The 25,155-nt window shown below is 48.2% G+C and overlaps 1 protein-coding gene across 3 annotated transcripts; it reads right to left on the bottom strand.

Moving 5' to 3' along the window:
- Window positions 1-651: 651 nt before the first annotated feature.
- On the bottom strand, window positions 652-24,137 carry shroom1 (shroom family member 1). Of its 3 annotated transcripts, none has more exons than XM_040179984.2 (9): window positions 23,751-24,137; window positions 7,997-10,887; window positions 7,741-7,891; window positions 7,498-7,550; window positions 6,423-7,067; window positions 5,618-6,199; window positions 5,006-5,108; window positions 4,261-4,533; window positions 652-2,977 (listed from the first exon to the last, which is right to left on the bottom strand). In XM_040179984.2, exons 2-9 carry the CDS (start codon window positions 10,669-10,671, stop codon window positions 2,723-2,725), a joined length of 4,737 nt encoding a protein of 1,578 aa, XP_040035918.2. In that variant the 5' UTR covers window positions 10,672-10,887; window positions 23,751-24,137; the 3' UTR covers window positions 652-2,722. The 3 variants fall into 3 exon arrangements, with proteins under 3 accessions (XP_040035918.2, XP_040035921.2, XP_040035919.2); XM_040179987.2 differs by having other exon boundaries at window positions 23,950-24,059; XM_040179985.2 differs by lacking the exon at window positions 23,751-24,137 and adding an exon at window positions 13,103-13,587.
- Between the last annotated feature and the right edge of the window lie 1,018 nt (window positions 24,138-25,155).

The raw sequence follows: 25,155 nt of genomic DNA, 5'->3' as shown, positions 1-25,155 counted from the left end.
TTAAACACTTTATATCTTGTTAGTTTAATCTTTTGGAAAATCATTTGTGAATGTTATGACCCAAACCTTTTCCTGGCTGGGAGCAGTGACTTCCTGGAGTCTTGTGGTTACCATGACGACAACCGAGTCCTGCTGCTGCTGTACTGCAACTTGGTCAGTTATTAAAAAGAACCACACAAACAAGATGTGTCATGTGGATTAGACAACTTTAGAGGTACTGGACAGAGGCCGGCTAGTTGTTTATGGTATTTATGCTAAACTAAGCGGCCTCATTTTGTGATGAAACATGTCAGTATTTGATACGGTGCAATGACATGACAAAAAAAATAAAAGAAATCCCACTTCCAAAAAAGTAGATTAAGATCCTGGTTATAATTGTTTAGTGAGCTGCACCAGACTCTCAGCAGCAGTATGTGGATTCGCCTGCAGAGGGCAGAGACGAGCCTCAATTACGAAGACAAAATAAGGCTTTTAAAACGGGGCCGCTTTGTGAGGAGTAATGTGACAGACGTACTTAATGTGACCTCTTCCCACGCCTTCAGTATTTATATAGGAGCACAAAGCATAAATCACTCTTTGCATAAATATTGACCTCAACTTGTAGCACAGCGAGGTCACTGTGGTCAAATAAGTGAAATGTGGAACACCGGCCAGAGCGGGAGAGCTTCATTTATTCACAATTTTACAAACATCATGGAATTTAAAACTCCAAACAGGCACAAAAGAAAAAAAAAAAAAATCAAACTCAAACTCTCAACGGAAAACACGCGCGTGGGAAATGGAGCAGAAAATGTGGATTTAGAAATCTGCTGTCCTCCCACTGGCTCAGACTCCTTGAATTATGTCTTTCTCTCTTGGCTTCGAGACACATCCTGTTCCTTATCAATGTCACACGTCTCCCGCATGCGAAACAGGCCAAACTATTTAATCCTTCTTCTTCTTTAAAGAAAAAACAAAAAAAACAGGCCCGTTTCTCCTGCCACCCTCAACACAACACTGCTTTGATTGATTGACAGGAGTGAAGTGCTGCTCCTCTGTGGGAGCGAGATGCTGCATGCTTCAGGGACTCCAGCAGGCTGCGAGGACCAACGCGACTCTTTCTAACCCGTCAGCACAAAGGCCAAAACACACACGCATTTGTTTAGCAAACGGAAACGGACAGGGCCGTAAATAGCCAGGGAATACGTTGCAGGGCGGGTGGGGTTCGGGTGGAGCAGAAAGGAGGAACTGAAAATCTCTTAACGTAAAAGCGTTTACAATTTGTATTTTTTGTTAGTGAGGAATGCTTATTTTTAACGGTTAGAGGTTCCTCGCGATGCTCTCGGCGCTTTGTGGTCATTATAACATAAATACCACTCACAAACACACACACACACAAACACACATTTTTTTCTCAGCCAAGAGGGGACGGTAACATTTTGATCACTTTATGACTTTGAGGAGTTCTTCCTTCAATAACTTTGTCTCTACACAAATTAAGACATTCATTATTTTGAGCGCACACACACACACACACACACACACAAATACACACATTCTGCACATTAACTGGCGTAAAGCAACAGCTCACATCACCGACTCCTCTGGCTGAAGATTGAGTACAAAGAAATGAATCCATCTAGAGGGGAAGTGATTTGATTCAGGAGTCTTCTTTCAAAGTGTGAATTTAAATGAACTTAAAAAGGTTACGTATGTCTAAACGGGGCTGAACGGTGGAGGTAGAGGATAGCGAATTAGTTTAAGACACCTGAAGTGAAGGTTGTGGGCTTTCCTCTTACGTTAAAAAAGTGTTTCAAGTATCACGGGTCACGTGGGCGCCGAAGGGGCATCGGGAGGGAATACTGAGTGATAGAATTGTTGCTTACTTATAATCCTCTTTAAAAGCGGTTTAGCGCCTCCTCACAAGGAGGCGTTCCAGCATGAAATCATTAAGACTTAATAACATTAAGTATGAAATGAGCTGGAAAGTTATTTCGACACAGTCCTGTTTAAAAAGCAAAAGATTAGTTTAACATTGCTATTCAAAATGAATGACCAAACTTTAGAAGGGATGAAGTGAGGCTTTCATTTTTAAATGACTTGACTCTGATTTGAAGAAATGTGCATTCACATATTGTTACAAAGTGCTTTTTTTTTTCCATTCACCCTTTTTGGTTTATAGTGCCTTCATTTGAAAAACATTTAAAAACAAAAACATTCGCAAAAGAAAAAAGATGAAACCGTCTACATCTATTGTACAGTTCACCGACTCGACGCAGCACAACGCCCCCTCTCGGCCCGCGCTCTTCCACTGGAGCCTTCTCGCAGGTCAAAAATACATTCTTAAAGCTTATAACAGGTTTTCCACGTGCAAATACGTTTCGCACTAACATCTTACTGAAGAAGCACGAGGACAGTCGCTGGACAGGGGACGCAAACCGTCCACGCAGCTGCAACAAGGCACACAAAAGGGACAACGGCGGTCTCAACAATCCTCTGCTCCGAGTCAAACGTCGGGGCGCAAGGCGGCAACAAGGCGGGGGGGCTTAGTCTGAACGGGCTTCGTCGCTCATCTCTCGCGTGGTCTGTGCAGTACGAGAGGAGCAGCGGGTTCAACCGGGAAGCAGAAATGGATACCAGAGTGCTCTTCAGACAGCAGCCGGACTACTTTGAAGTGCAGCCCGGGAACTCCCCCCACGCGTCGTTTTCCAACGAGAGAAAGGGAAGGACGAGCCTCCTCCCTCTACCGACTGGGGCTGTTGGAAAGGGCCTCCAGCTGCTCCTCTCCCAGCCGCTGCTTCTCCTCCAGGTCCTTCTGCCGGATGAGCAGCGAGGCCTTGGTCTGGACGAAGCGCCGGTAGTCCTGCAGCTGCTCGGCGGACAGCTGGCGCGCCAGGAAGCTGGAGACCAGGTTCTCCCTGCGGTCCAGGTTATCCTTCAGGTCTTTGGCGTCCTCCCTCTGCTTGCACAGCAGACGGTGGCGGTTGTCCAGAGATTGCTAGGTGCGGGGAGGGGGCAGAGAGTAAAGGCCACGGGTTAGACCCCATGCAGTCAACGTGTCACATCCACATTACTTTTGGCAGAGGACTAAGCCCACGATCAAATGCAGAAGTAAACATCCTGCAGAGAGAAAAGTCAAACATTTGTATAGCATATTTTATTGCTTTAAAATCAATAGGTAACATCTCTTTTGATGTCATAAGAAAGCCGGCAAAAATGGCAAGATGCTATTTCCAAACAGCCAGGGGGCAGTTTTACCATATGTCAACAGAGGGCAGGGTGGATAGAAATGTCATCGAAACCGGGCCCCAGTTTCGGTGAGTCAGTGTAAATAGTAGTGTTGCTGATAGCAGCGGGAAAACAAATGAGCCTCCAACAGCTTCTCAGTATGCAGCACCTTCAGCCGGGCTTTCACAGATGGACAGAGTGACAAAGCGCCCTTTCAGGGATTAATCTGGAAATCAAATGCATCCATGCAAACACGAATTGATGCTGTAAATAGCGTGACGCATGAAGAAACGGAGGGAAGAGGGATATTCAGAGGCGGAACAAAGCGAGGCACAGAGCCCGAGTCGGATCCCGTGACACAACTCTCCATGTTTGAATTAAAGAGCCCGATGACTGACAGCAAACATATTTTAATGAATGTCAGCGCGATGGAATTCAAGGATAATAATTTAATTTCCCGGTGTGTCAACTCTGTCAAAAAAAAAAAAAAAAAACATAGTCCTGTCACACTACTTCTATATAATAATCTTTGGTTTAAACACAGATAAGAAAAGGAAAATGGTAATTAAACACAGATAACATTTTTGGAATTCCACGCAGGGAGTAAAGCGTGACCCTTTTAAGTCGCCCTTAAACTCTTTCCAAGTGGCCTTTGTTTGCTGTTCTAAAGCAAACAGAGCGGCAGCACAGCTGAGGGGCCTACGGGAGCAGCCGCGCACTTCCAACACGCACGGCCATCTTCTTTCTCGCCAGAAGCTCGTCAGCGTGTTGCAGTAAATAACGGCAACAATTTAACCACATATTTATTATCTGATTTGGTTGACCTTTAACCCCCAACATGGATGGATTCGTGCACAGTATAAACAACTCTCCACTGAGAGGCAGATGCAGAAACAAGCTGCTTTGATACGCGCGGATGTTGGATTTATTTAACTTTAGCGACCTGTGTATCATAGCTGTACGGAAATAAATAAGAGGAATCTTGACAGGGACCCACAAAACCCTGATCTGTGGGAATCCAGCGAACGAGGACGGAAGATTTGGGTTGCTCACCTTCTCCTCGGCGTCCGTGTGTTGGTCCACCGTGCTCAGGGCGTTCTGCACCCTGGCCAGCCGAGCAGAGAGGCACAGCAGCAGGTTGACCACCCTCTCCAGGTCTCCTATGAACAGGCTGTACCTCTCGAGCTCCACCGGCACACAGCGGTCCCGGACCAGCGCCTCCAGGGCGTCCCCGTGGGCCAGGTTCTCCTGGACGTCCGCCTGCAGGGCGCCGCGCGTCTCCTCCAGCGAACGCAGGCGCTCGTTGATGGACGCCACTAAGAGAAGCTGGTAAACGTGAAGGGAGGTGGTGTGAAACAGGGAAATTAAGTAAATCGACTTAGTCATCATTTCATATTTACAGTAGAATAAAGGCACACTATATCAAGAATGACTGTGGGAGGCGGGCAGGGAGGGGGTGAGGGGGGCTATCTAAGCTAAACATTAGCCAAGCGGGAGATACTGATAAGAGGCAGACGGTACATCATGTGATAAGAAACACGCAACTATCTTGAGTCCACCTATACCAACCGCGTGGCATAAATATGACATCACTGGGGTTTGTGTTTCATGGGTCCTTTTCTCCTGTCTGCTTTCCTTTTATACAGATTAGTAAAGACATTTTGTCTGCACCTGAGCTTCGCTCGGTCATGTCGAAGCCAATTTATTATGGTTCATATTTGGTTTGAAATGAATAGAATTCCCACATTACTTTTGCTTTGGACAAAGACCGCCCCCCTCCCCCCAAACAAATATTCACCTTTTTCTCAGCGACGTCGGCTTTGCTCGGCAGGTCTGTGCGCTGCGGCTTCGGGCTGTCAGGAGGACGAGGCGAAGGTTCGGCCCCGTCGGCCATTTCGGCGCTGAAAGGAGAAGCGCGAGTTTAGGTCGAGTCAGCGCTTGTGCACCCAGTTAATGTGCCACTTATACGGTCTTCACAGGACGCACACTGCGCTCCTGATTATGTATTACAAAACGCAGCGGCACATTCTCTTCGCGTCTTCTCTGTGCTTACACAAGCGGAAAGGTGATGGCCAGGTGAGTTTGTGCTTGTCATGCAACAAAAGGTCATCGGAAAAATAGCATCAAGTTTCATAGAGAAACACAGAGGCAGGAAGCCGAATTAACTAAAACACTATTCCAATTCCAAACTAGTTGTATGTGGAATATTATCTCAATCTTCACAGCTGTGTATATAGAGATATAGATATAGAGTGCAAGTCTTCACACTTACAGTCACCTGAAAAGACGGGAAGCCATGAATCTGGGGAAATGTATAAAGCGGGGCCGATAATCTTTCTACGCTAAGGAAAGATTGCTCAGTCTTTTCTGGCTTTGTTTAAACGTTGTGGTCCAGGACATCGTGGTTTACCTTTCCGCAGCTCCTTTCCGCTCTTGTTTCTTCTTGTAGTGCTCCTCCATCAGCAGCGTGTCCTCTGACAGCAGCTGCTCCATCAGCATCAGTGCCGTCTTACGATTGGCCAGTGGGTACAGAACTCTGGCCAGCGATTGGTCGGCCCGCACCACCGCCTCCACCAGCTCCTCCCACCGAGTCCTCTCGGGGCTCCGCGTCTCTCCCCCCGGTGTTCCCCTCTCCTCCACCTCCCGGGTGTTTCCCGACTTCTCATCTTCCGTTTCTGGACTCTCCTCCGCCTCCGCCTCCACCCGCCGAGTGACGTCCGCGTCGGAGACGAAGGTGCGGGGGGACACAGAGGGTCCACTTGTCTGCGCTGGAGGGGCCGGGCTGCTGGACTCGTCGTCGAAAACGTCAGTCAGCGGAGAGGGGCAGGCTTCCTCCCTGGTCCCTTCCTCCGGAGGGAGGATCCAGAGCGACGGATCGGTGGTGACCCCGCAGCTCAAAGACACTTCCTGGTCCGAATCGGGGGCCTCGCTGCTCGGCTCGTCCACCGACTGCTCTCGCTCCGTTTCGGTCGCGGACGGCGAAGTCCCGACTCTGCCGGAGGTTACGCAAATTAAGGTTAACAGCCACACCCGCCCAAATTACGAATATGCAGAAACCGAAAAAAACAAAAGCAGCAGCAGCAGCGCGCCTTGAGTGTGTTTTAGTTATCCAAATGGTGCTGTAGTCAAATGATGGCAACAAGTTGTGAAAAAGAGTGGTGTGTTAAAATAACCAAATTATTTCACTGGCGCATTGACATTGCGTCTGATCTTACCCGAAGCTGAGCCCGTTTTCACAAGGCAGCTTTGTCTCGGTGGGGGCGGGCGGGCTGGATTTGATCTCCCTCTCACTGCTTTCTAGACAGTTGGGGGAAGGTGGGTCGGCCGAAGTCTCGCTGGGCGGTCTGCTGGACCTGAAGTCATCTGTGACCGGGCCGTGAGAACCTGGAGATCCGGAAGGGACCCTGGCACGGGTCGAGGGACCGGGGGCCGGGGAGGTGGATCTACTTGAATTATTTGGGGCTTCCTCGCCCGGTTCGGAGTTCTCATTTGACAGAGACATCTTCCGGGTTTGGCTCAGTGTCTGCACTTGAGTGCTGTTCTGACCAACAAACTCCGGTTCTTTGTCCGCTTGCTCCGTTACTTTTGGTCTCCTCCTCCCTTGGTCCCGCCCAGCGGCTTCTCTGACTCCGGCAAAGAGCGAAAGGCCCCTCATGTCCCGATCCGGTCCCACCGGTCGAGTGAAATCCCTCAGAAGTTGATCCAGCTGCTCAGAACTTTTACTCAGTGCCGAGGGTCCTGTCAACTTTGACGACCCGAGCTCTTCCATGGACTTTCCCCTCTGTGAGACCACGCGGACCCGCTGCTGGAGGTCAGGGGCCGGCTTTACAAAGGAGTCTTCGGCGGCGTCCGTCTGGGGACTTAAGTGGGAAACAAAAACCATCAATCGATATAAATGATAGAAATTTGAATGAAATCCAAAAATGCTCAAAGCAACACTTTTAACATTTTCATGGGCAACTTATTGCTTATTATTATTAAAAAGTCAAAAAATATTATACAAGCCAGGTAAATTTTTAAACTTCTAAAACCAGCAATAACAATTTGATATTTCTATAATTCACAACATAGTTCTGAGAAATAGGCCTTGAAAATGTCTCCTGGCTTCTTGAAGAGCCTCTGCATTCCTCTTTTAAAGAAATGCTGGTTTGCTGGAGCAGGTGGGAGTTGACATTTCCGTGCACCAATGAATCAAGCAGAGGTTTTATAGTCTGCAACCACGAACACTGACTTTGGCTCTGGCTCTCCAAACCTAAAACCTATCCAAAATAGTGCAGTGCTGGTAAATACCTCGGGGTTTCCATAGTGTCAACTGGAAATGGATCCTCCTCATAGTCGATAGCCTACAGACCCAGAAGAAAATCCCAAATGCAACACATGAATTACACTTGACATATAGCAAAGTATGTCTTGTCTTCTTTCACAGATATTCTTCTGACTGGCTTTTGCAATGATTATTTCATTTCATATATTTGTGCTGCAGAATGGTGACTTTAAAGTGTCTTTTAATCGTCTGAATCTGAACGGACTTACCTGAAATGCTTGTGGTGTGGATGTGGATCTTCTCCTGAAGAAACTAGGGGGTTCAGGCTGGTCCAAGAGACTCTCCACTGAGGCGGACTTCCCCTGAGACGGACCTTGGCTCTCCCTCCGACTCGACTGGCCTGAGAAGAACTGGGCGTACCTGTTTTTGTTGGAATTTAAAAAAAACAATTTCAATTGATTTCATCCATAAAGCAAAAACCACCACAGATTTTCCTGCTCTCTGGCTCAGCTTCTCTCTTCGTACCTGATGGAGCTGGCGGAGGAGTCGAGGATGCGGCCCGCAGAATGGGGTCTGTGGAGCTTCTTCTTGTCGTTGTTGCCTTCAGGATTTCCCGATGGAGGTCTGGGAACCCAATCGAAGGGCTTCTCCCCCAGAGAATGCCTGTGTCTGGATGGAGATGGGGTCGGGGGCACTGGTTGCTGTGGCTCGGCTACTTTCTGGCCCGTCTTGCGCTCCATGTACTCCACCAGGGCCTTCTGCTGCAGATGCTTTAAGTTTGTCTTTGAAGCGCTGGAGGCCGAAAGGGCCCTACCTCTCTTCTCAAACATCTTCCTCCGGGCTGCGACCAGCCCCTGCTCTCCTTCCTGCCAACGTTCCTCTCCCTCGCTTTCGTTGCCAAAGGAGAGGCACGCCGAGTGGACGGGGCCCCCGCCGAGCTGGTTGAGCTTCTCCGGTTCGGAGAAGCACATCTTCTTCTGGTCCTGGGTCAGTCGCCTCCTCCCGCCGATGCGTGCCACCTGGGGCTGCGCCACGTTCGCCGGTCTCCCGTTGTCCTTTTCGGTCCCTTTGTCCCCCTCCTCCCGACTCTCCCGCACTCCTTCTTTTACGGTGACCCTATCGGGCTCCTCGGAGGTCACAGAGGGAGTGAGAGTATCTGTGGAAGTCTCGGAGTCCTGTGACGGGGAGAAGGTGTGAATCACTGTGGGCCTCAGCTCGGGTTTCGGCCTGATTCGGTGTGGCCATGACAGCTGCAGGTCCCTCCTTTTAAACGACGTCTCCCTCAGGACCTTTGTCTGCGCGTCCTTCAGCTTCTCTTTGTAGTACTTTTTAAACGAGTCGTCCAGAGTGCCGCAGGCGACCGGGACACCTTCCCCTCGGCCTTTGCTGCTTGCGTCACCATTCGGAGCGCTCTCCGCGCCTTCAACAGCCACGTCTTCCCGTCCCGCTCTGTTTGCGATAGCTTCATATCCTTTCGTACAAGAATCAACATTCTTTTTGGGCTGCACCGCTGCCCTGCTGGCTCCAGTGAGGTGGTACAAGAGCGGGGTGGTTTCTTTGTTTATCCTTTCGCTGGCTACATCCATCAAGGGCTGCCGTTTCCCTCTCTTTGCCTGCTCCTCTCTCTTGTGGTAGTTGGGCTGTTCGGGGCTTATCGGCGGGGTGCCCTCCATCGTCTGTTTGGTTGAATGCGGTGGACAGTCTCCGTCAGGTCCGCAGTAGAATATTGGGTTATTGGCGGTGTGGCGCCCGATATCTCGACTCTGAGTCATGTTGAGGTCTTCCAAGGCGTTGACGCTGCGAGAGGACCCGGTCGAGATGTAGGACAGTCGATGATTTTCCTGATCCTGGCTTCTGGATGAGAGCGCCTTGCTCCGGGAGGTGAAAGTTTGACTCTCTTGTGGAATTGAGCCGCTGGAAGAGCGAGAGCTCTGCTGGAGGGGTCTAAACAAATCGTCCATTGTGCTGTGGCATCGCGCTCTCTCGCTCAGCCGGTGTGTCTCCGGCCCGGTGGAGCACACGGATGCAGAGTGCGTCCTCGCTCCAGGTTCAGCCTTACACACTCCCGTGACAAAGTAGAACTGACCTTTGTGCTGGATGCTACTGTTCATTAAACTCTCACCGGTGTTCCACGGGCCGGCATCTCGGGGCGACTCTGGACCTGGTCGATCCTGTGCCGAGTGCGCCCTTTTGCGCTGACTCTCAAAATGGCCACTGCTGCCACCGGACTTGCCGAGGTCGTCTCCGTCACACCCCCCGGCGCTCGAGGGCTGTCTGACTTTCGGGCGCTCGGACTGGCTCGTGCCCCGGGGAGGCGATCGGCCCGGGAGGTTTGCCACATTCTGCTGCTCGGAGGCGGCTTTGCTGTCTGTGATAAAAATGTACTCCGGGTTCAACGGCGGCCTGGTCTGATCGTGAGCCTGCAGGTGGGTCCGGTAGCTCGACCGCTGCTGGGCCTGCTGCTGTTGCTGCGGAGGGCCCCTCCAAACGGAGTACACCGGGTCCGAATTTAAGCTGGATTTAACCGTGTCTGGGTTAACTGCCTCAGTGTTCAGACCACGGTGCTGTGCATGGAGGCGGTTGGCGAGTTTCGGCGGTTTTTGAGGCTGCGGCTGCTGGGGTTGAAACTCAGAACCTTGATGGTGGACCCTGCTGTTTTCCAAGTTTTTTGTGGCTGTAAAACTATCCAGGCGAACTGGGACTGGAGGAGGAAAGACAGGTGGGTAGGCACCGTGGGACGAAGCCCCCGAAGGCCTCTCTTTTTTAGAGAGAGCTTTGTTGTTGGTGTAGAGACCGTCATAGCCGTTTTGGTTGCGGAGGTTCACGCTTGCGCTGGTATTGTTGCGATACTGCTGTGAGATGGCTTCCACAGAGCGATAGAGCTGGTCCATGGTCTTTGAGTCGGACTGCAGAGCCTTGGTCGGATGGTATATAGATTTCACGTACTTAAGATCAGCATAGTGGCTGAAGGAGCTGGACTGGAGGTCGTCCGGGAGAAAAGGCGACGGGTAGTCCGGGGCGGTGGACCCGCCGGAGAAAGAGCTGTACGCCGAGTCTCCTTTGCCGTGCTGGTGTTGGTGGGCGAGTTGGTCGGCAATGCTGCTGTTGGACTTGGCTGGGGAGAGCCGGCTGACAGGCAGGCTCAGAGGATGCAGGTCCACGTTGCTCATTCTCTCAAAGTGTAAGTTGTAGGAATCCATGGAGGACTGGGGCGGATAGCAGGAAGGGAAGGCCGGGGTTCGTAAGTATGACGTACGTGTTTCTACGTTGATGCATGTGTCTTCTGGGTGAAACCGGGGAAATTACCACCAACCCATTTGCATCAGGTTGTCCATCACGCTTGTCACTTTTTAACTCATTTTCCTGCCTCCGTTTGGTGTGTTCAAAGTCTCTTGAAACGGTCTCCTTAGAAGCTCCTGGGAGAGGAAACACAAACACAGAACAAATTGGTTGTCAACATCAAGTCTTGACTCTGGCTTCACACGCCTGTCGTGGAAAATGACTGCTCAGATGTGTAAAGGTTAAACAAAATGTGTGTTCAAATAGCAATAGAAAAAAGAAATAAAAATAAACAGGAGTGACTGAGCAATACTCAACGCATCATGTGGCTTTGTGCAGCAACAAAGCATTGCGTGGCAGTTTTGACTGCTTTGCAACGGCATGCCAATTTTACACAAACACTATATGTTTGTATTAGATTGTAAGCTTGGCATGTCGGGTAGAGCTACCCTAGCAAAGAAGAAATGTATTTATTCCTTCTGCTAATATTCTACCATCTACCCTGCAGACAAAAAACAATATTTTCAGGCGCTTTCTGCGTAAATACTATGAAGATCCCAGAAAACAGTTAGTCACCAGAAGAAAATCTCTGCCTGGCATTTCTAGGTCAAATTCCTCTCGAGAAAGATTATGCTCCACGAATTGCAAAGACAAGTTATAAACTATGCCTTTAGATATAAATGGCAAATGTGTACTTTTATTGAGCTAATTGTGACTGCTGTATTTTACTTTGGGTTTTAAACTTTTATGCAATAAAGTATATTACGATATAATTGTTACTCTATTCAATGGGATGTTTTTCACTCAATACTTATTTTGAATTTACTTAAGAGCCTTATCATTGCTTTGCACATTTTGTAGCACTATTGTTACCACAACATAATGTTAAACAGTTCAAAGATGAAAATGTGAAAATAATTATTAATCGCTCACTATCAATTAAGTGTTAGGTAAAAAAATGGCAGTAATGTAAAAATAATAGTGTGCGAGAACAGTTGCAGCACACGCATGGAAAGTGTCAGGAATTGCATGTGGAGCTCCAGAAATCTGGTAGGATTAATCATGTGATGGATGTGTACGGCTTTGTTATACAGGACTGAGACCTGCAAAAACTTCTTTGCCTTTCACCTGTATTGTGTTTTACCCATTTCTCGACAAATAATCACGCTCAAAAGCAACAACTGGGGCGCGATTAAACCACTTTAAATCACAGCCATACCAGCACTGTAACTGCGACCCTGAGGAAACATTAACTGGGTATTTATCCGTGCAACAAGCCGAAGTGTTTGGCAGATTGCTGTAAAGCGATATCAACTGATAACATACTTGTGTTTGGGCCTGCTGCACTCTGGATCTACAGGCCATTTGTTTTGACTGGGGTTTACCTTTTAATGGCCAATAACGAATTCACTTTATCCTTGACTTCAGTCGCTGGTGGGTTCCATCGAACTCATCCAGGAGTTGTTTTTCTCCTCCAGTTTCGGTAAATACCGTAAAAGGAGGTAATGATGGTTTAATGCACGGACTGTAATGACAGAGTGGGTATAATCTTCTCTCTCCCATGACATGCATGCCTTTCCGTGACCCGGTCATCTAGCTGAAGCTACATACCGGTCATGCATACACAAACCAGCTAATCAACTCCGGCTTTGCACTCAGACCAGAGTCGCACCTCAGCATCAATCCAACTGCAACTCAACGTTATTCTAGGCAACAAACATAAAAATCCTGACGCAAATGAGGACTCACTCAACTTTGACTGACAACTCAAAACTCCTTTCCAAATCAGTCCTAACGAGCAGCTTTCTCCCAGTATCGTCATGTCCGGTTGCAGAGCCCGAAACACGCGAGAAACACCCGAATCGCAGATGAGCCTAGGTGGTCGTTTTGCATATGCACAAAAAACAAAATTCAACAAAATTCAAAGAGATAAACGACAGTATTAAGGGGGATCCCATGTGTTTATCAAGACCCAGGTTCTGATGTGTGTGTGTGTGTGTGTGTGCGTGTCTGCAAGGTTTCCTGCCCTCCTCTTCACTCTGCAAAAAGAGAGGGAGAGGCTCCCAAACAGGGGAGCGCTCAAGTGGAAGTGATGGAGGGGACAGGCAGTGACAAAACGTACAGGGGGGGGGAGGGATGGGGGTGAGGCAGAGGGTGACCGGCCCCAGACAAATACCCTCACACGCAAACCACAACAACAGGAGAGCTGAACAAAGCTGACAGCCGGAGAAGCTGAACACAAGTTGGAAGGCCGGATCCAGGCAGCCGGGAGGTTCTCCGCCTGCAGGCTGAACGCTTGTCTCAGAGTTTACTAAGTTCAGACAGCGAGAAAGAAACCGGTACAAAACTCACCCGGACTTTGAGTGCAAGTCGCTGACCTTCCTGATTTCCATGTGGGAAAAAAAAGTGTCCCAAGTCTCAAATGAACTATGGATTTGTTGAATGCTCCGCTAGTTTTCAGGGCATCTTTCTTCCTCTTAGAGAGGGACCGGACCGAGTAACTGGAAGAGCCAGATATTAGAGAGAAGGCTTCTGGCGAGTCCCTTCTCCCCCCACCGAGACCCGAAGCTGCCTAGCGGGAGGCACTGATTGGCCAGCCGATGACGTCCGGGAATATTTCAGCGCCGCAGATAGCTGCTAGCGCCGCCGGCCGCCTGAGCAACAGAGAGAGAGAGACAGAGAGACAGAGACAGGGAGAGAGAGAGAGAGAGAGAGAGAAAAAAAAAGAGGCCTCGCATTCCTGGCTGGCTTCAAAGACGGAGCAGAGGACGGGCGCCATTCATTCCCAAAGCCCCGAGCCCGGCACATGGAGACTAGCCAAGGCAGGAGGGGAGGACGGAGGAGGGGGAGGGGGGTATGGTGGTGGGGCTGGTGGGTGGATGGGTGACCTCCCAGCCTCCACCCAAGATAAGAGGAACAAAAAACAGTCACAAAGACTAACTATCCCCCACCACCAGCCTCATTTCCTGTTGGACAACTGTTAGTCTGTATTGTTCCGTTCTTTAAAACCATGTTGATGGAAGTCGTAATGACATCAGTCAGGTAACCAACTCTAATGATCAGATTCATTAATCTAAGCTATTGTATAAGCTATAAGAAGAACTGGCCTCTTTTATTTCATTTTGTGTAAAAAGAGGAGAGGATCATGATGGATGTCTTTAAAAAAAAGACACAAGCGGAAACAGTTTTATGATGCTTTAAGATGATAATAACAGCATTTATTGAGCGATATTCCAGAGAACTCCAGAAAAGAGGTGCCCAGTAAGTCGAGATGCGTGAACAAGCATAAGCTGGGGACCACTTTGCCCCCGGTGACTGAGCAAGGACCATGTCATGGTGGAGGGAGGAGAGACTGCAGCAGAAGACCATATGTTTTAAAAAAACAAACCCAACAAGGTCGGGCAAGGAAGCATTTTGGTACTTACATGATTGTATTTATAAAACTAATGAACGAGAGAGAGAAAAATAATTAGCGAGGCTTATGTGAGGGAGGAATGATGGACGGGGGGGGGGTTAAATTCTTTCAGCTTCTTTCTTTTTTTTTGTCATTCATTGGTGATTATGTGTTCCAGCGTGACCTTCCCCATGCGGCCACGAGACCGGACCACCAGGCGCCTGAGAAAGCCCAAGGCAGAAATGGACGGAGAGGGGACGCGGACACAGGAGGTACAGGAGGACAAAACAGCGGCAGGGGAAACGAGAGAGGGGGAGAGAGAGGGGAAGACGATGGAAACAAGCAGGAAATTCGGGCAATAAATAGTGGCTAATGCTGTGGTAGCCAGCCAAAAGCAGTAAGCTTGTTAGCCTCGCCAAGTGTGCGGATAGAGGTGATGATGGGTCGACGAACCTTTGAGCTAAATGGAGAAATCGCTGTCATCACTTGTCCTCTCAATCAGAAGCACCTTTACGCTGCTCGCTGAAACCCTGAAAACAGCTGGCCATCTCCTTTCCGCCACAGCTGTGATCCATTGGGTGTCGTGAAACTGCTTTCGTGGAGATATCGTAGACTGGACGGAGGGGGTCATGGAAACTAAACTCTTCCCATGATGCACCACTCCTGCTTAGACATACGAGTGATTTCAGGTATCTGCTGTATTATTCAAATCGTTCCACGGACCACGAAGGTCTTGGTTAAAAAGTGAATCATTATGTTGATCGCTCACTCATTGTACAGTACAGGCCCCTAGAAACCCATCGCCAAACTTTCTCCCCTTCATCAAAATCCAAAATCAAACTCGGGGATCGGAGGATCGGTTTCTTAAAAAAAAGGTGCAAGCGGCCGGTCGCTGGCGAGAAGGAGAAAGCCACGTCGCTGTGCACCGTTACCACCAACGTCTGCAATGCTAATACTGCTCTGTGTGCGTCAACACCCCCCCCCCCCACCCCTCCCAAAACAAGACACTGCTAGGAGCGTGCAGGGGGGAGAGAGAGAGGGAGGGAGGCCGTGGCTGTGTGTTGCCGGGCAGTGGTCACGTCGATGTCTGAAATCTCTAACTGATCAAGACAAGCTGTCACACTCTAATAAGCTCTGCATTCCGACCTTGATCTGTCCCAAATACTTACTTGACAATATTAACATTTGGACTTGTTAATTACACGCTGGTGTTTTCACAAAAAAAGTTGCGCACATGCTGAAATGGAGCGACCGCGCTGACGGCCCGGGGCCGTCCGTTGGACGCCGGCACGCTGCAAACGTGCACACAAAATGCAACAAAAGCTCAACAGGGGCGTTATTGATAATATTCTCCGCTGTATTAGAAAACACTTCTGGTCAACCATTAACCAGCACCCGCAGCTTTCAACCCAAACACTCTGTGAATGATACACTTTCCACGACTCGCAAGAGGCTTCTGAGAAGACAATTACTTTTGTATTACGGACCCCCAAGGGGCAGCGGGCGGGAGCGGGGGGCTGCAATATGATCTAGTCATGGTGAATTTATTAACTGGATACTGTAGGAATTCCTCCAGCCTAGAAGAGTCCGAGGCTGTGGGCGATGGGGGGGGGTTCTGTTGGACTGTAGACGTGTTCAGTCTAAAAATGGGGGAGACGCAATTTCACCGTTACCGCCGAGTATCGTTTACGGTCTTTGATATGTATGTTAAAAGACAAGGACATATTATTCTGGCTCAGAGTCCAATGTGTGATGATTGTAAAAAAAAGGACGTTTATGGAAGCAATCGCGTTCTAAACAGCAGAACAGTGGTACTGCACCTTTAAGAGGAAATGCGATGCCTTTTAGCAGGAAACAAACTTTTGTTAATGTTGTTTAAAAGGTGGTACCTCCTGACGTCACCCGACGGATGACCCTCTCAAACACACACACACACACACACACCGGCCTAGCCGGGGGACCAGGACGCGGAATGTGTGAAAGGAGGAAAAGCACCGAAAGTGAGAAAATAAGAGGACAGCGAGGACTGGAAGCCGAGGACAAACACCGCAGGAAGAGAAACACACACAATAACAAATGACGCACTTCCTGTTCCAAGGTGGGAAAACTCTCAGCCCCTGCAATCGTTTACTGGAAACGTCCATCCTTAAAAACACTCTATTGTTCTTGGGTCCCCAGCGTCTCCTTCAGCTCGGGCCTCGTCTCTCGTAATCCGCACACGCTAGTGAACACGCTAGTACCCGCAGGGACAGAACCGGGGACGCACCGCGGCCGCCGTGACGCTGTGCGTCAAACACAGAGGTCAAACACAGAGGTCAAGGGCTCCCGGGGGAACGAGAGCTGCACGCCGTAAAGGCGCCGTTTTCGTAAAGAAGTCGGCCGCTATTCTTTGTATCCTGATCGGGAGTCTGCGATAAGACTCGCCACACGGTCGGATGAAAAAAATAAATAAAAAAATTCAAATGACTAACTAATTAATTTGGCACCATCAACGAGAGCACGTATCGGGTTGCGTTTTATAGAAAGTCGGCATGAGATAAAGTTAAGCAGATAAGCTAAAAACAAACTGGGTAAAGAACAGCAAAGTCCTCGTGAAGTATTTATTGTTACACAATGAATGTATTAATCCTCGTAGAGTCCGTGGCAAAAGCTGTTAATGTACTTATCAAACATTAAAGACCGGACAATATGTGCTGGTTCTTTCTTCGTTTTTTTACACATTCGCATATAGGGACCTCGGATCTAATGTCGGAAAATAGTGAAAAGTAAACAATGTTTCGTCTTCGAGAGTTAGAAAGTGCTACACTGATGCAGCGGTAAAATCACAATATCCTTTTTGTTTTTACGGCCTACTGCAATGCAGAGGAAATGGTACATGTTGGATTATGTATTTCTAGCAATAACATCCAGGGAAGAACCTCAACATAAATGAAATAGACAGGAACAAAAGAAACTGCAGATTCTTGTGGTTCCATCTTCAAGTCATAGATTTAATATGTCAATTAAATATAACCAAATACCTGAAAATGAATGCCATTGGCATTCCCCTCAGCATCAGCTGCACGTTAGATCCTAATAGGCAGATTTGTCCTCATGCTTAACGAACAACGCGTTAGCGCTGCGATCTTGTCGCCTCAAAGAGCCTCCATGAAGTAGGGAACGTGACGCACAGAGAGAGGGTCAAGAAGGCAAACAACATTAAAAAAAAGACAATAAAACAATCTGCTCTGGGCGAGCACGGGGACGAGAAACCATCAGCAGGGCAAACAGCTGACACTTTATGGCGGCATGGCACCCTGACCCCTCCTTATCGCTGGTTTGGTTGTTTGGCAGAGGCACAGCGAGAGGAATGGGCCGGGTTATCGGGCCGGGGCGGCTACAGCAAACACGTCGGCGCGCCGCCCTCGGGTTCAACCACGGGAAAAAAGGAAACATGCAAATCCAAGGATCGAGCTTTCCAGGGGGGTGGCGTGCGATGCCCCGCTCGCCTCGCACACGCACCCACACCTCGAACCACGGAGAGAAATAATCAAAAGATTGATATTCGCGCTGGGAAAAGTAACAGCTGTACTTTATGGCAGGCGAAGAGAAAGGGACACTTCCTGGTTGAAGGAACACAGGGAGCACGACAGGGATTATAATCCTGTGGGGTTACAATGAAGCAACATGGGGACTTGATGCACGGCGATATTAGTTCTAAGAAAGTTATGAAAAAAGATTCACATAAGAGAAAATGGAGGGCTGGATTTCTCTCTGAAACAAAGCTTGGACGTCACATTCAGAAACACATCCGGATTATTTCCCACCAAGACGCTATATTAAATCACAAGGACGACATTTGGCATAAATGACGTTGGATATGTTAATCCTGCAGGGATGAGAACTTGAAACAAAGCCGGGTTACGGTACTGTAACGACCCGCTGAGCTCCAAGACATCAGCATTCCTCGCCAGGCCTTATTGCTCCCCTCGATGACCCTAATATGAGCCAATTTCTTCCCATGAATGGACATTTTAGAATATAATGAAAGCTGCACAAGGACTGGTTTGAAATGGGAAAAGAAAACACATTCCGTCTCCATGAATAAATAAAATGCCGGAGGAAAACTAAAATAAAAGGAACGAGAGGACAGAATGGGACAAAAAAGGAGACCCAGAGTCGCCGTCAACGATCTCGGCGTGGTGAAAGTGAACCGACGCGCCTCTGATCTCTCCTTTCACGAGCTGCCAGGAGGCTTTAAGCGCGGTGAAAGGGACGGTTCCAGATACACGACACGCTGCCTCGCAGAGACCACGACCAGGCGCTCGCTCGGTGCCGCCGCGCCAGACATTTGAATTGCAAAAACGACATGCGCGTGTGTGTGTGTGTGTGTGTGTGTGGAGGGACCCTCAACATGGCTGCCTGCGGCTGAAGAAAATACCATATATGAGCCAACTAATTTAAATGAGGATCCATAATCAAGCAGATGAGGATGAAGGTGTCCTTACAAGTTCCAAAAAAATTCCAATTCATACCACGGTCTTTAAAATACTGTAATTTATTGTAATTATTATTATTTATTGTTTTACTCTCGGTTTCCCACTAACTCCTGAGACACAGAGAAAACAATGGTAAAACAATGTTCACTGTTTGCTTCACCTGATCTGCTCTGCTGATTTGAAATATTTACAGTTTTAACTTTTTTGTGAATCATTTCTGTAAAATACACAACCCCCAAAAAAATGCTTTCCACGTAATCTCAGCTACTGGTCAGAGATCACTTTGTCCAAACAAGCACTTTATACCATCGGCTTTGGGGACGGAGGCTGATTTTTTTTTTGTGAGGCACAAAGGAAAAACTTGCTGCGTCAGATACGAAAGCAAAACACCCGCGAGCTGTCGGGGAAGAAAAAAAGACGTGGCACAGCGATGACGGCGGGATTTCAGCTCGACCCGATGACCCCTGATCAGCTGTTGTTACAAAACCAGCGCCATAGTAACTGTGACAGGCCCTCGGTTTGGGCCCCCGGGGAAACGCAAACGGGGAGTTTCAAGTGTGGTTTGGTGGAAAAAGCTAAACTTAAGAGTGCAAAGATCTCAGCTTTTTGACGTGTTCACCAATCGCTTTGAAATCATCCAATCATCCGCTTCAGCGTTTAGCCAAGGTCGTCATGCGAGTCAGCGTTTAGCCAGCGCCATCATAATTCACACCATGAAGCCGACGATCAATGGCGTGCAGCCAAACACCCCCCCCCCCCCCCCCCCCCCCGGAGGCCAATAAGTCTCTCAAACTCAGTAATGCTGCTTAACCGCTTTCCAAAGTTTGCTTTATGCTGCGGAAATCTAACAAAATAATGTGAGGACGAAAAAAAGAAAGGGATTTATTTCATTCCGGCGTGCGGTGGCTCTCGGTTCCTCGGCCCCCCAGTACATCACGACAGCAGAACATGCGTCGGCGTTCGACTGGAGGAACAAAGTGAGTCTGATGGGCTGATAATTACACCCGCCCCCCATCCCCCCTTTTTAGGTCTGCAGACACTGAACGCTTTGTGTTCACTTTTAATTGTCCTGCTTTGGAAACCGTCACAGGAGCCCGATAGCGCTGATCAGAGTCAAGTGATTTCTCATCTCCATTGTGTTGCATTTTAGGAGGCGCTGATCATAATGGGCTCCTTTTTCTTTTCTCACTGCTGGGAGGGCAGGTTTCCTACCTCAGAGCAATGGAGGGGAGGGGGACGGGGTTAAAGGCTGTAAAATACATCACAGAGAGATTAAACTCTGCACACACTCTGGACTTTGTAACCCGGAAAAATTCTTTCTTATGACGCAAGGCACTTGCAGTGAAAAAAAAAAACCCTTGTGGTTTTTGCGGTTTGCATTTGTTTTTTTTGGTCTGACAATTTCCTCTTTCGATCAATGATTTATTGAATATGACACGGTGGTTTGAAAAGTGCCCATCGCACGGCGACGTCCTCAAAAGGCCACAGATACGCAGGTCACAATGATAAGAAGACAAGGAGGAGAAACCATCGATCTAATGTGAAAACAACCAACCGGCTCGCTACTCGTCAGAAGTGTTCCTGGATTGAGCCGTTATCCATCAGCCACTTGACCCGTGACTGAAAATAGACCCGAGTCGAAGCCACTTCAGCTGCGACTGGACACCGAGCCTCCACTTCCTGCCCCGTCCGGACAGCTGCAAATGACTCTTCTGTCTGTGATTCGTCCGCATCACGGCCGCATTACTGTGCACGGGGCCAGGGCCGGTTTTCGGTGCCCCCCGGTGCATTGTGGAGGTACAGTAGTCACACAGGGGGAGGAGGTGGGGGGTCGCTCTGCGGATACCCACTCCGTGACTGTATGCACATTAAAAGGCCTTTGTTTGTTGTCTCTGCAGTGCTGCCGGCTCACCGGTGGGTTTTCATGTTTCCCCGTCTTAAACCGCCCCCCCCCCCACCCCCCCACCCAAGCAACAAAATAGTAGGAGGAAAAGGGAGTTGGAGACCTGTTCAAACGCTGCCCATCCAAAGTTACTCACACACACACGTCCTGATGGGTCCGTACAACAGTGTGGGTGTGGTCCTCTCAGATAACCAAGACAGGCACACACACACACACACAACCACACACACTTTCCAGCCTGCCCCCGGGGAAGGGGGGGGGGGGGGTCTCCTTCTCGTCTATCCTACCTGAAGAGGCCTCTCTGTTCCCCCGACAAAAGGAGGATGATCAAACCCGGGTAAAAGAGACAAGACAAAAGGTGATGAAGGAGAGCCGGGAAGCCTGTTGATGTTAATAACTACTTTCTCTCAAGGACAATGACGGATGCACGTTGGTTTAATGTCTTTGCCTTAAACCTGCATCAACTTCCTTCACCCTCATGTTTATATAATTTGAAGCAAATCGTTTACACATCATTAGTATTTCATTGGAATTGGGCTTTTTTTCTTTGGATCTTCACAAACTGCTGAGGTAAAACATGTGGTTGGGTAGCAGATAGAAGCTCGGTGTTGTCATGGTGACCTCTGCACAAAAGCCACAACACACTACAGTGATTATGGATATCTTTGTTCACCTTCGTGTCTGTGGCTACCACACGCAAACAGCTTTTATTAAAAAGAAAGAAACGCAAACACATCGAGCTCAGGTTTGACCACAATGAGATAATGAAGTACTTTGTTGAGATAAGCTACATCCTCATACATCATTTCGCAACATGCCAGCAGGTTTTTACACAATATGCAAATAAACCTTGACTTGAAAATCATTTTCCTTTTTTCCCCCCAAATGACACGAATTACATAAATAGAAGAAATGATTCTCCTAAGATGGTCGTTTCTAAACATTAACTTCACACGTTTGTGGGGGGGGGGTTGAGGAGAACTTCCTGCAGTGATGTCATACAATCTGAGCGCACCTGATGACCTCACAAGTTTGTGAGGAGCATTCGTCACCTTATCGACCTCTCCAAGGTCCTCGCCCTTCAAAACAAGAGCGCTGCGTCACGACGACTCTCACAAACCGGGAGGCCGATCCTCACGCTAACTCGCCCGCATGCGAACACAATACAAAGGCATTAGTGTGACGTGTAGCGTGTTGAGCTTATCTCTGACATGTTGAATAGTCTGACTTTATTACCCACTGAACCCCTGATTATAACAACAGGTCCGACGGACTTTGGTCAGCTGGGTAGTTTTCACACTGCAGCTCGACTTTACAAAGCTGAAATGTGTTTTCGCGGCCCGCTCAGTATTCCTTTTAATCAAATCTTTAGGTCTCGCTAAAATATCACGTGTGTGAGAAAAAACAGCTCAGACGACTTCCATCCAAATCTTGTTTGTGGTTTCTTCAACGATCCCCTCTTGCACCTGACGAGTCAAAGACACAAACGACTTCCCCGCCGCTCCTCAACACGTCCATCCGGGGGAAAACCTCCCGTCACGCGAGCACAAAGGAGGAGGTGGAACTACGACGTGGTCACACCTCCAATACGGGGGAGAAGAAACGCCAGAGACCACCAGCTGTTAGCGGATTTTACGAGCGTGACACCTTGCTGCTGCTGCTTCCTCGTCCAGATGACCTCAAACACCTCAGAGCAGCGGAGTTCAAAGAGGGATGATGATTTATCAGCATTCGGCTCCTTGATAAAAGGATTCTATCGCTGACTAAATCAGACTCACAGTCTCCCTGTCGGCTGGTGCCTCCAGCAAGTTCCTTATTGCAGCTGCAAACCTATCTGAACCTGATCTAACCTCCCCGATAAAAAAAGAGAAAAGGCCAAACCAGTTAGTTCATCCTCGCAGAGACGGGCTGTGTGAAAGTTCACCGAAAGAATGTAAACATCAGAGTAACGACCGCGCACAGCGAGCAGAATTCTGCACGGTTCAAAAGAACAACCGGGGCCCGAGATCACGCTGCCTCAGGTCTGAAATGTCCCAAAAGTGAAAAGCACCATTAAAAAAGGATTCTGTTTGGTTGGGCTGCTTCGCTACCGTGCACACGTCTACTGTTACCTCACACACACACACACACACACACACACACTCTGAGGAAGAGGCCACGTTTCAACACCCAGGATAAGTTTACATGTAGGGCCCACAGCTTTGTGGCCCCCTCGATCTGCTTCCCTCTTTTGTTTCTCGCTCCCTTTCCTCAGACCCCCGACTCGTGCTGTCACATGTGTATACACACACAGACACACACAACTGCCAACTTATGCATCCGAGTGCACGTGCGAGCTTGTCTGTGCGCGGGCGCGCACTTCTCCTGCGGGGTCTTGCCAGCGGGCCCCCGGGGGTTCGGACTCGGCAGGGCGCACAGAGGGGGCCGGTGTGCTGCTGCCCAATGCACCGCATGAGTGCTTCAGTTTCAGCCACAGCACAAAACACCAGTGTCTGGTTTCCCCCCTCAGAACAACACTGCCACAGCCCCCCCCCCCCTACTCCTACTTTAAATAAAACATAGTTCCAGTCATCTGAGGCCCTCGTGTGCATAATTCAGGGGCCGGTATCGATTGGAGGCGAGGAGGTGAGGTTAAGGAGGTTGTTTTCACTGTGAAACAACAGGTTACGTGTTGTGAAAATGGCAGTTAAATGTGGTGAAAACAGCAGTTTGAGTCGCTGTGTCATTGCGGGGCTGAAAATAACCATCGTCATCTTCATCTTCATCAGTCACCGTGTTGGTTTCCCCAGAGCTCGTGGTTACACTGAATAATAGAACCAATTAAGGTGTAAAAGGAGCGTTTCATTTCATTAAAATCTGTTATAAACTATTTAGAACATCTGGAGGGGTTTATGTTGAAGCTAAAGATAAAACAATTATTTTTAAATGCAAAACAACAATTACTAGATCTGCTAAATTATTAAATGACGTTAGAGAAAATAAAGTGTCTACTGTGTGCGGATCAAACCAGAACAAACCACGATGAACACTATTTGCGTTTCCTCCTAACAACACACAGCGGAGTCGCAGCTTATTTTAAGGGCGTTTATTTTACTCCCAGCGAGAATTAAAACTTTTTTTAAACTACACCTGAACTATAAAGAAATCAGCAAAAACCCATTTCTCCGTTTCGACTGTAAATAGTGCGCAACAGGTTGACGAGCCGCTGCACCTGCTTCACCTTACCTGCGCGTCTCCCTCCGCAACTCGTACTCCGTGTTTTCCTCTCCTCCTCCGAGTGAATACGGGTTTACTAAATAAAACACAGATAAACTAACGGACAGAGTTCACTTTTTGCTTTTGTTTTTCTTCTGGTAGTCGGCTAACGCCCCCCACTCTCCCGGTAATGAGCTTTCCTTTTTCCATCGCTTCGCGGTTAGCTTACCTTATTCCCTGCAGAGGGGAGAAGCGGATTGGGAAAGGTAACGAACGGCCGCGTCGACCAATCAGATGCGTGCGGGGAGGCGGGCAGGCCGGGGACGCGCGGCATCCCATTGGTGGGTTTGCGTTAATGGCGGATCAGTGAAAAGGGAATTTCACTGTATTGTTTCACGTCCTTTCGGTTCGCCGGTGAGATCCAGAAGGCCGAAACGGAGCGGAGGCAGTTTCAGGCGAAGGAAGCGACTCTAGAGCACGTGTCGCGTCAGTGAACTGTCATGGAAAATGCTAATCTTCCGAAATGCGTAAAATGTGGGAGGAGAAAAAACACGTAATTATAAAATTGTGAGGGGGGGGGGGGGGGGTCAGCTTCCATAAGAGTTAATGTTCTCAGGGCAGCGCGATGTGGATTGAAAGGAGCTAATTATTCCTAAGAGGCTCTGCAATGCAAAGCTATTTAAACTACTTTGAATTCATGCACAGAAAGATTAACCAAACACCATCAATTATGTGGTTGAAATCGACGACCATTATTCAGATGGCTCAGGATTCATTTCAACTACATATGAACATCTCCCAGGCAACCAATGTGGGCTACTAATGTTTTATTAGGTTTTTGGGGGGTAAAATCATCCAAAATTGATCCTTAAAAATGCAATGATTAGTTCCCAAGTAATCTATATTGTACACTTTAAGCATTCTGCTATATTGGTAAATGCTTTGTTGTTGGTTGCAATTAACTGAAAAGGATTGCTGGTTTTATTGTTTATATCTCTTGTTTACAAGCAGGAATCCTTTCTTGTACTCCTGTTTATTCAATTAATCCTACTCCGATGTTCCGATGTCAGCGTTATCAATGCAATCGTAACCATCAACAATGACAAAAAGTGACTTTAACGACAATCCGCTGACAGATAAGTTGAAAAAGATGCCACAGCAGCCATTGTAACAACTCGTGACTGCTTGGTGTGAATTCATTCACGGAGAATGCATTTGCATTTCATGCCACTTTATACTTCTCCATTTCATTGTGGGGATTTTAATTGTTTTTGCTCAATTTCATTTAATGGACTACTGTGGTTTGCCAATGAATTAATTATAAACAAATTTTATACATTTATGAATTGAGATTACTGCAAACACTACACTACAAATTAATTTAAGGGCATATTTACATTTATTAATAAAAAATATTACACCCTCTCGGCCAAAT

This window comes from Gasterosteus aculeatus, chromosome 7, assembly GCF_964276395.1.
Source record: "Gasterosteus aculeatus chromosome 7, fGasAcu3.hap1.1, whole genome shotgun sequence".
NCBI lineage: Eukaryota > Metazoa > Chordata > Actinopteri > Perciformes > Gasterosteidae > Gasterosteus > Gasterosteus aculeatus.
This window is presented reverse-complemented; position numbering and strand designations above follow the sequence as displayed.

Bases quoted from the DNA above. Each gene is read 5' to 3' on its own strand.
- shroom1 (XM_040179984.2), bottom strand. From the start codon at position 10,671: ATGGATTCCTACAACTTACACTTTGAGAGAATGAGCAACGTGGACCTG. The intron at 7,551-7,740 runs GTAAGTCCGTTC...CTGGGTCTGTAG, and splicing joins CCACACCACAAGCATTTCAG to GCTATCGACTATGAGGAGGA. The intron at 5,109-5,617 runs GTAAACCACGAT...TTCTCCTTTCAG, and splicing joins CGGAAAGGAGCTGCGGAAAG to CGCCGAAATGGCCGACGGGG.